The following is an 11,583-nucleotide window of genomic DNA, read 5'->3' as shown; positions in this document are numbered from 1 at the left end:
ACAAATTAGTTCAGTGCATAGCATGTCTGTCTTACAAACACGAGGATATAGGTTCAATTCCACCCCTTGCTGATTTTAATCATGGCAGATTTTTCAATAGTGTTCAGCTTCCAGTGATGCAATCTAAATCAGCTTTCAACAATCACACGCAATTTCTACAGAAATTGCATTTTCTAGTTGACACTCCAGTCAGATGCAGCTCCTGCACCTTCTGCATTACTGTGAGCTGAAACATGAGTGCAGCAGCAATCAAGTGTTTGGACTGTTAGCTGGGAGAATCTATACAACAGTGGCTCAGTGTGTTTCTACCCTTTGATTTGACATGACCTTGTGTCCATCCTGTCTTAGACTTGCCTCTGACCCAAATCCACACGATACTGAACTATTAATTACACTCTGTGCTAATCCTCAGTGCACAGTTTTTTGGGAGCCGGGATACAGGGAACTTAAGGTTCTATGTGTTTGCTCCTTAACAAATCATAAATACTTGTTTACTCCTTTATTACAAATCATAATACTTTTAAAATACATAAATGTAACATAACAAGTCTGCATGAACTTTTTTTTTCTGTTGTGTGTCGTAATCCAATTTAACCACAAATTGGTTTGAAAGATCTGCACCACATTATCTCATAGCAACAATGTAACTTTGACTAATGTATGTCTGTGTCATACAGAACAGGATGTTTTGAACAGAAGACAAAATACACTCTGTGTTTCTGACACACAGTAGCATGGTCTGCCCACTGGTTAGCTGGGTGTAAAGTCTATAACATTTGTATTAAAAAAAAAACACAGCAATATTCCTTTAACACATTTTATGGCTTTGTAATATTAGGAAACAGTACAAGACATGTGCAAACTGACATCAGCTTAACTGCAGCTTTGGAAAGCTACTGATCATGAAGCATTTGTAAACTTTATAAAAGTTCTGCAGCTGTAAGCAGCTCCTCCATTTCTGTTGAGCATTGCATTGTGGGAAAGTAGTGTGTGACAGCACACTCAAAGAAGCAGATTTAGAAACAAACTGATCTTTTCCAGGGTGAACACATTACATATTGTAAACCCACTTAGAGTTAGTATGCAGTGTGGAACACTGACTCCAACATCTGCACAGCTGAAACTCTGGACCTGGGTTTGAAATGAATCTGAAATCCGTAACAGTGATTGTGGAAATTACTTATAATTTGACAGGAAATAACTGATTTCACAAAAGTGCTCTCCACTCCAGCCCTGAAACAAGTCCTGGACCTGTGCGTCAAGCCGACCATCATAATCTGGTCCTCTCCATCTTCACCCACTGTGCGATGAGGTCTGCTTCAATCTTCCTGGCTGTGATCACTGACACTGGATCAGCATCATTAGATCCTCTGCATGAGCAATGACAGTAAAATGTCACTTTAGATTTTTCTGTGACTCTAAAAAGGAAAGAATGACTGTTTAGGGGCCAGTAGATTGCTGTACCTTAAATCCAGGTGATGGGCTCCTCCAGAAATGTTGACAGCTATCAGTGATGAGCTCAAGGCCTTCCTCACCTAAACAGCAGAGAGCTGATTAACTCTGATCTACTTCAGTGACTTCACAGTTCACTCAAGTGCACTCACTGGCTTTAATCTCTTACCCCTCCGTTTGCCCACGGGTCCAGATCTCCATTGGAGAAAATAATGTTGCTGGCTGTAGAGAGAGCTGAACAGAAAAGGAGACCTCATTATGAACAATATCATTTCCATGATGTAAAACACTAGTGGATATTAGAATATGAACATACAAAGTTTTATTCAAAAATGTGACATACCAAAAAAAACATGCATTTGCCTACAGAATTAACATCAAAACATTTATATTTGTTTTGATATAGAACACTTATTTTGGAATAACAAATCTCAGATAGATTTTTCCTATTGTTAAATCAACAATGAATTGGTGTACTAACAAGTACTGTGTGTGTATCAAAGCCTGATATATCTTATTCTTCTGCATCATAGAGCTCTATTGTGAAATAACTTTTAAAAACACATCAGTGAGTCACAGTGCTGCACTGGGTGACATGTTCCTTCATTACCATGAACACATACACTGTAGTTTATTTTGACTCAATCCCACACACAACATCCTGCTGCCAGAAATACTCACTAGAACAAATGTGAATTAATCCGCCCATGAAAATAGTCCCCAACAAATGCACCATTTCCTCCTGTTTGAGTAATGTTTGTTAAAAACTACAGTGACCAGCTGTTATGAAACTGTTTATTTGTGAGGTGTTTTTAAAAGTTTATGTCTTCAGTAGGAACCAACTGACTTGAGGCTGAGGGCCACACATATCTTATCTTCCCTTTCTCTCTAAGATCCTTGAGAAAGCAGTCTCTAATCAGTTATGTGACTTTCTACATAACAATAGTTTATTTGAGGATTTTCAGTCAGTATTATTTAGAGCGCATAATAGCACAGAGACAGCACTGGTGAAAGTCACAAACGACCTAACTGCATCGGACAAAGGACTTCTCTCCATACATGTCTTGTTAGATCTTAGTGCCGCATTCGACACAATTGACCATTACATCCTATTACAGAGACTGGAACATTTAATTGGCATTAAAGGAACTGCATTAAGCTGGTTTAAATCCTGTTTATCAGACCGATTGTGCACGTTAATGATAAATCCTCCATGCACACAAAAGTTAGACACGGAGTTCCACAAGGTTCTGTGCTTGGACCAATACTATTCACCTTGTATATGCTTCCTTTAGGTAATATTATTAGGAGACACTCCATAAATTTTCATTGTTATGCAGATGACACCCAATTATATTTATCAATGAAGCCTGATGAAACCAATCAGTTAAACAAACTCCAAGCATGCCTTAAGGACATAAAGACCTGGATGACCTGCAGTTTTCTGCTACTAAACTCAGACAAAACTGAAGTTATTGTGCTTGGCCCTAAACACCTTAGAAACACATTATATAATGATATAGCTACTCTGGATGGCATTACCCTGGCCTCCAGCTCCACCTTAAGGAATTTAGTAGTTATCTTAGGAGTTAGGAGTTAGGAGTTATCTTTGATCAGGATATGTCCTTTAACTCCCACATAAAACAAATTTCAAGGACTGCCTTTTTTTCACTGACATAATATCGCAAAAATCAGGCACATCCTGTCCCAAACAGATGCAGAAAAACTAGTCCACGCATTTGTTACTTCTAGGCTGGATTATTGAAATATAGAAAAACACCATCCTCACCCTTTAACTTCTGGACTACACCTCTAGATGTCAGATTACACTATAGTGTGGTGTGTCTGGTAGTATACAGTGCTCACCGTCACCCCAGAACTGGGTTTTGAGCCAGTCTGGTCGCGGGGTCACACCCCAGCGCTTGAAGCAGTAAAGCTCGCGGTCTCTCTCAGTGAAGGCCATGGGAGGAAACATGTCTGTCACATTGTTGCTCTCATAGCAGAGATCTATCTCAGTGCACGCCTGCAACCAGACCAGAGGCAGGGAAAATGTTAGTGAAATAGACTGTTTTAAGATGAAGCTATAATATGTAACTATCCTATATTAAAATATCTAAAAACAACTAGATCTATGCTATATATTTGTTGAGTTGTGTACTTATATTATCCCAAATCCAAATGTTTCCAACAATTTTCAAACCCAGAGAAATCAGTAATTTTAATTAAGGTAACGGTCCATTTCATTTGGTCGACCCCTCTACCAAAGAATATACACCTACAAGATACATTGGTGGCATTGTGGTTGTCTGTCACAATGGCGTCTACCAATGAGTATAGGCATACAAGATAATACATCGGCGTTGTAGTTGTCCGCCAGAAACATAAATTGACTTTTATTCAGTTTTAAGCCACACTTTAATGATAAACTTTTTAGATCTGGGTCGTTTTTAAATGTATCTTTTAACTGGATGAAGGACTGTATTCATTGGACATCTGGATCTTAAGTTATCAGAGAATCAAGCTAAACAAATGTTAACTTTCATAGCATTTGTTTCATGTCTCACTGTGGAATTCATTATAGGAAACATCCCTAACATCAGGCCTATTCTCATGCAAAGTCCTCACCATCCGTCACCCCCACACTCAGTACTGAGTGAGCCAACAAGGGTGCTGTAACATCTAGGCTGTGGAACCTAGCAAAAGTAAGAAGTGAAGACCAGCTAGCTGCCACACAGATATCTTGAATAGAGACACCCTTGAAAAGTGCCCATGATGATGCCAAACCTCTAATAGAGTGAGCCTGCAGACCTGCTGGAGGTTGTAAGCCTCTACTAGTTATAAGCAACAACAATAGCAGAGGTTAGGGCTCTCAGCAGTACAGTCTTTAAAGACACTATTTTCATGTCTACCTGCTCTAGGGGTTCAAAAGGTGTCTGTGAGACAGTTTCCAGGACAGTAGGCAGATACCATGACTGTGCCATTGATCTCACCGAAGGCAATTTTCTATGTGCACCCTTTTATGAACCAACACACCAGTGGATGTTGGCCCCCTAAAACAGGTCTAACTGGTCTAAAACAGCTCTGATGCCTCACGCCCCCGTCTTCAGGATTAGGAAGTATCTTGAATAAAATCTGCTCTGGTTCTGACCAGGGGGAAATATTCTTATGGCTCCTTTCTCCATCAGAGAATTGATTTCTTCCTGTAAAATACGAGCCAACTCCCCCCCGAGCCTAAGAATAAATTATTCCCTTGAACTGAGGCGGAACGATAGCAAGTTGCTGTCTGTAACGCCTGTCTATCATTTTTAACACCTTTTCTCTTTCTTTCTTACTGACAGGGGGCTGGCTGTCCAATTCACCCAAGGCATAGTGGCTCATCAGGTGGGGGGCTTTAAAAAGACAGGAGCTAAAATGGCCTGTTTCAGACAGAGGCATAAAATATTCCAGTAGAACCCCAGATTAAAAATACAGATGTGGAAATGTGCATATTATGTCCCCTTTAAAGGTTCTGTATGTAGAAACCATACAGATATCTTCTCAGTAGTGACATCTGTGGCCATTAAATGAAGTACAGTCAACATCCTGTTGCTCGCGGCATGAGACTATTGCAGGTGATGTCTTTTTCCTCTCTTACACTCATAATTAAATAAAAGATCTCAATCATTATGTTTTGCACCATGTTTCAGCAGAGCATCTCTTACTCCCAGTCAGTCATGACAGGCTATATCCGGGGAACAATGCACTGAGGTTTTGTTGTGAAATGTGTGCTTATTACGACCTTTAGACTACCAACAGGAAAAACAAAAGGGGTAAGCTATGGACTCTGGAGCTTGTTTTCTGCTCCTTTGTTGAGGAAATGATGTTTCTTTAGCTTTGTGTGCTCAGGAGTGGGCGACTTGTCATTGCGGGGGTGATTTGTTGTGAAATGTATTGTGGTTGACAGAAGCAGCTAGCTGTCTCATTAGCTGGAGAGCTAATATCTGCAGGGTGTTTCTAGTCAGATAGCACAGTTTTTGTTGTGTTGTTTTGTCGTTATGCCGGTTGTTTGTTGACGTTAGCGGGAGAGAGGCAGAGTGTGCAAAAAACATCACTTCCACTGGATTTTCGTGGGAAATCCAGCCCTGGTCCTTCACATAGAAATCAGTCCACAGGCTGTTACAGACAACTAAGAAAGTCGGGGAAGGTTTCATTTTTTACATGACATTACTACCCCTTCACTCTTCACTGGCAATAAAAAAACATGAAAACATGTAAATTACTTCACAATTCTACATTTAAGGAAAAAGATGGTAACTTCAATGTACTTTTAATGTACTTTCAATCTCAGTCTTTGGAAGATTTAAATGTTTCCATAGTAGAAAAGAAGTGCTGAACATGAACAAACCTCCATCTGAACTCATCTGTGCAAGTCTGGAGCCATGGCAACAGGTCAGAGCTGTATGCTAATGACCAGAGATTCAACTGTATTATGCTAGTAGAGGCTAATGCAGCCTGGAGCTCCTAGCCTCAAGCAGCCCCAGATTTTTTTCCATTTTCAAACTTGTAGTCTTCAGCCCAAACTGACTCAAGTGACACCACTTGAGGCAATTTAACAGATTTAACACAGCTCCCTCTGGAGGAAAAACATGTGGAAAATTGCTGGAGTTCCCTTTCAATACATTTCTTTTGACTAATATTATCTTGAAGTATTATAGAAGTGATCCTGTAGTAACGTTTTAAACAGACTCCTCACTAATGTTGTGTATAATGATATGCTGTGCTGTGTGTTGGTGGATGTTGGAGTACCTGGTAGTCCCAGGCCAAGCTGTCAGAGCCCAGTCCACAGCCGGTGGGATCAGCACACTCCAAATACAGACTGTACAGGTCAAAACAGGTCAGCGCTCCTGTAGAGTTGTACACAATCCCTGCAGGATGGAACGCATGGGGATTATTTCAGTCTGGATGTAGCAGTAACGCTTCTATCAGCTGGAACACAAATACAGACACAGTATTCATTCAGTTCCATTACAGTACATGCTTATTTGTTTTTAGAGTCATGGGGGTGTGGATTCCATCTCAGCATGTAATGAATTATCTAAAGGGAGTCCACCACAGTTACAACACACCCACACACACACTCATAATTATCAACACTTGACAGTCCAGTCCACCTGGAAGAAACCAGGAGAACATCAGCATCCGACAGAAAAAAGAGCAGAACCACAAACATGAGCATCTGTTAGTCAAGTAAATGTCAGCTGGCTGCTGCCCTCTAGTGTCTGCTGACATGAAATACATCTGAACACAAACTTAACTCTACACGCTCGTCTGCGCTCACTAATCTTTGTGCTAATGATTATTCTGCAACACAGGAAGCTTCTTTTTATGAGATATGAGCAGGTCGGTTCTTGTTAGTTCATTTGTTTTACCTGCAGTGTTCCTGAGGTTGGCGAGCAGGTCAGATCCACTCAGCATGGTTTCACAAGCCACCTGAAAAAGGAAGTCATTTTTTTTTCCTATGTATATATTCATCCTAAAATATCCAGCATATCTACCTTGCTTTTATGTTAAATATATTCATATTTTATGCCTTCAAGGTGTATTATATATTCATTGTTCTCAGTACACCCAGCAGACATGTTGTCATTCATACATTTCCTTTCCATGTGTAAAACTTAAGGTACTCTGTGGAGTTTCTGACCACTATGGAGTCATGTTTTTAAACCAGTGGGCCCCTGTTTGTTTTCAATTTAACTACAACAAAAAAATCAGCTTTGCTAATATTTTATGAGGAAGGAAACACTAACCCATTCAACCATACACACAATGTGTTACATAACTACAGCTACAACTATTAGTCAATCAACAGAAAATGAATTGCTGACTGTTTTGATAATTGATTCATTTTAGCAATTTTTCACGTAAAAATGCCAAATATTCACTGGTTCAAGATTCTTCAGTGTGAGGATTTGATGCTTCTCTTTGTAATATATGAAAGTAAAGTGAATATCTTTAGGTTTTCTTTTGTTTGAGGTTGCAGATGATATGATGTGAATCATGGGTGGTTTTACATCATTTCTGTTTAGTAGTTGTGTAAGAAAAGGAAAACCACTTTAAACTTTTACAAAAGATCTATCCCTCTATTCAGCTCTTGTACTTTGTGTGGAAAATATGAAGGACCCCTGTTCATCTGTTCTTTACCTGCGAGAAAACTTTGATATTTTAGTCTTTTATTTGTTTCCCCAAAGTCAACCCCACACACTCCTTTAGCCTCAGAGACATTTTCTCTTATTTTGACACACATTATCAAATATTAAATGGTTAATAGCGAGCAAGCAGAGTACTGAAAAGGACCAAATATTCCCCATTTTTTAGCAGCAACATATTCCCTCCTCATTTCTGTCAAACTACTTGAAAATACTGGACTCACATAGCGTCCTTTTTTCTATGAATGTCTAATTTAATATTATACTTTTTTTATACTATTTTCTAAGTATAGACTTGATAAGATTCAGTTCTGTTTTTTCAGAGTAGTAAATTATGGTGTTGCTCACTCATGAACAAACCTGTGTGTACCTTGACAGGGTTGGCAGGCATGTTGCCCATGAAGTGAGTGCTGTAGGGGTAATCCAGCATAGCCATCAGAGTGAAGGCGTTCCTCAGCAGGCCGTTCAGCTGGTGGATGTCCTGAGCAGACGATGGAGGCTTACACAGGGTGAACTCTGATTGGATGCGACTGTAATCTGGTAAAATTCACAGGAGACAAACATCTTAATTACAATGTCCTGTTATTTTCCCTCCAGATTTGAACAGAGCTGCACGTCAGAGGTAGAAGGTCTCATCATCAAATATAACTGAAACATATTTGCTTTACAGGTCAACTTAAAAAAAAACAAATCCAAGTGATATTTCTGCCGCAACGACACAATACAGTCCATTGTGTCTAATTTCTGTATATGGAAGTAAGGCCATCCTCTGTTGAGAGAGAACATTATGACAGATTTACCTTGCTGTTCAGCTAATTCTTTCAGCTGATAGAAAGCTCCTCTCACAGCATCTCTGCATTCTGGTGAAATGCTCTCAAAATCCTTTGAAAAAGAAACAAAAGATCATTAAACATCCCCTCCAGACGTTTTTTAAGACATAGAAAAATAATCAGCTCATTGAAAAATCCAGAATCTCTGAATATGTAAATATTGTCCTCCTGGACGCAAGACGTCTCCTCCCTCACTGTAAAGTCCATTCTCAGTGTTTGTGCACTGGAGGCTTCAAGTTTCCACATCATACTTGTGTAAGTTATATACTGGACCATGATTGGTTCCACAGTTGTTGTGATGTCACAAATCATGCTTAAACTGAGATTTAAGGCGCACTCAGAGAAACTTTCCTCCTTCAGCAGATGATCACAAGGTGGGTGACAACAAAAAGAAGAGCATCCGTCCACTTACAGCAGTAACATCTCTGAAAAACTGCCTGGAGTCTCCCAGTCCAGCAGTTGACAGTATGGGGGCGCTGGCAGCCAGAGCTCCTGCCACAACATTTGGATACTTGAGTCTCATATAGACTGACAGCATTCCACCATAACTGAAAGAAGACGAGACAACCTCAGACATAGTAAAAAGAATCACACCATCAGAAAGCAAAGAGAAACTTGTCACTGGTTCATTCTTGACTTCATAAGAGTCAAAGTAAAAGTACATGAAGGCTCAAATCACTTTCTGAAAGCAAACACTGCAGATACATTTGGGATCATATTCTGAGTTCTTACTATAGTTCAACCTTAATGGGCTTTGAAGTTTTACAGTATTCTGAAATGATACGAATAGCTGCAGTTTCAGGTTCGGCTTTGCAACAAGATTCTGACTTCCTGAATGCATGAAGACAACAGATAAACACTGAATTGAAAAGGATAACATGATGTGCATAAAATCTGGTAATAATTAAGTTTGCATGAAGCAATGACACAAGGTTGGCAACACATATACACATATTAATGCTTCAAATAAACAACTGCAGTCAGACTGATCAGTTAAAAATAAAAATAACTTCCGTGGAGCTCCACAACGAGTCACAGGTGAACAACACTGAGATCCTACCTGCCACCAAACACGATGACAGGACAGTCTGTGGCTGCCAGCTGCTGTTTCAGCTCAGTGATCATGACAGCGTAGTCGGCGAGGGCTTGCTCCACTGTCAGCAGGCCGATCTGAGGGATGTTAAAGGAGTCCTTGCCGAACGGGAGAGATTTGCCGTAGTACCTCTGTAAGCGGGACAAAAGGACGGGGGTGTTCAAGCTTGATTAAAGATTCAAAACATATGCAGACAGTGTCAAAGCTGCAGTACACAGCTGCTCCAGTGACAGACATCATACGCCATGATCATCACTCCTATGTGACCCTTTTCCCAAAGTTTATTTTAACTCAATCCCACACAAACCGTCCTGCTGCCAGAAATACTCACTGGAATCTGGAGTCTGGAACTGGAATTAATCCGCTGCTGAAAATAGTCCCCAACAAATGCACTATTTCCTCCTGTTTGAGTAACGGTTGTTAAAAACTACAGTTGTGTTCATTTTTAAAAGTGAAACCATACTGTGTATTTGTGAGATGTTTTAAAAGATTTACTGCATGTCTTCAGTAGGAACCAATAGGGTTGGCACACGAGTAGTAAGAAAGTCATAAAGTATTGATAGTATTGAGAGAGAGACGAACACATTTCAGTACATTTCAAAACCATAATTATAAGTTTAGAACAAGGACAGGGAGATTCCACCAAAGCCACAAAATCAACTCTTCATTTTCACAGTCAGGGCAGCGTTTTATTCTTCAAGTGGTTGATGCTGAAATTTAAACTGCCTTGTAAAAAACATATGGTTGGAGGGTTGTGGAAAATCAGCTGATAGTATGAGTCAAACTTTAACCATCCATTTCCCATTTTCCTTTGTCATGTGATCTGAGAGTGCTACTCAGCCAAAACAGTAAAACATTTAAAATGCTGTCTACATTTCACTGCACAGCTTCATGTCGTGTACCAACGTTATCTTACATGTTCAGCAAATATGACCAAGGCTCTCTGCTGAGCAGCCAACTCGGTGATGAATCCAGAGTTGAGGGCAAATTCCCAGATGTCTCCCTCGTTACCCGTGTAGAAGAAAATAGGACCGTAGCCCTTCTTCCAGTACTTATCTGAAGAGGGAAGAAAGGCAGAACACAATGAGTAACATGAGCTCATACACCGAAGTTGTGATATTTAAAATGGGTAACTGTTAAGTGGATTCACCTGTGATCAGGTAACGCTGACTGAATGTCCCGTTCCCCATGCTGTTAAAGTTGAAGTGATCCAGAATCTGACTGAAATACTTCTCTGTGAACTGGGGTTCTGTCTTGACTCCATGTTTCTTTGACTGTAAAAATGAATGAAATGTACACCATATATTATATTGGATTACTCTTGTTATTCATAAAACTCTGGGGATAAAACGGAAATTTAGTTTGACATTCTTGTTGTAACTTGTCTTACTTGAAATTCTCACTGGAAGTCCTGTCAAACCAAACTCTATTCAAGAAACTGGAGATTTAATATTCCCAAGTTAATAGAAAACTATAAATACACTGACAGAATGTATCTTAATATCTATCCCTAATATTAAATCTCCATTTTTTATTACGGCTTACATCTGATACACCATTTAACAATACTTACATTAATAAGACATGAACTTTCATATGCCTTTTATTGTCCCCCCTCAAATAGAAGACACATTAACAGGTTTAATTTAACTGAATAAGCTAAAATAACTGCTTGTGGGTCGCTTGTATGCCGTACTACACAATAAGTTTTGATAAAACTTTAATTCATATTCTGTCAGGAGTGAACATTTACCGACATTGACAAAGCAGAGCAGAAGACTTTTGAATGGAGTTTCTTAAAAGCGGAACTGAGGTTTCAGAAAAGTACAAAGACAGTGAATATTAAAAGGTTACCTGGAGATAAGTGTGCGGGAGGCCCTGCAACAGCTCAGCACACAACAGGGTCAGTGTTAGCGGGAATAAAGATAATATCTTACTCATGTTCGAGCTGCAGTGCTACGAACAACAACACAGTAATGTTGCAATGTTGACAAGTATAAACCTACACTGCGCATGCGTCACT

At 39.6% G+C, this 11,583-nt stretch overlaps 1 protein-coding gene across 1 annotated transcript; it reads right to left on the bottom strand.

Annotated features, from left to right (window-relative positions):
- Window positions 1-803: 803 nt before the first annotated feature.
- Window positions 804-11,582, bottom strand: dpp7 (dipeptidyl-peptidase 7). Its single transcript, XM_067600679.1, has 13 exons — window positions 11,415-11,582; window positions 10,711-10,834; window positions 10,477-10,616; window positions 9,528-9,691; window positions 8,880-9,015; window positions 8,438-8,519; window positions 8,008-8,174; window positions 6,861-6,921; window positions 6,238-6,356; window positions 3,319-3,475; window positions 1,622-1,686; window positions 1,465-1,535; window positions 804-1,370 (listed from the first exon to the last, which is right to left on the bottom strand). Exons 1-13 carry the CDS (start codon window positions 11,499-11,501, stop codon window positions 1,271-1,273), a joined length of 1,473 nt encoding a protein of 490 aa, XP_067456780.1. The 5' UTR covers window positions 11,502-11,582; the 3' UTR covers window positions 804-1,270.
- Between the last annotated feature and the right edge of the window lies 1 nt (window position 11,583).

The sequence above is a fragment of the Thunnus thynnus genome, chromosome 2, assembly GCF_963924715.1.
Source record: "Thunnus thynnus chromosome 2, fThuThy2.1, whole genome shotgun sequence".
NCBI lineage: Eukaryota > Metazoa > Chordata > Actinopteri > Scombriformes > Scombridae > Thunnus > Thunnus thynnus.
The sequence above is the reverse complement of the archived record's forward strand: the minus strand, read 5'-3'. Positions and strand labels throughout refer to the sequence as shown.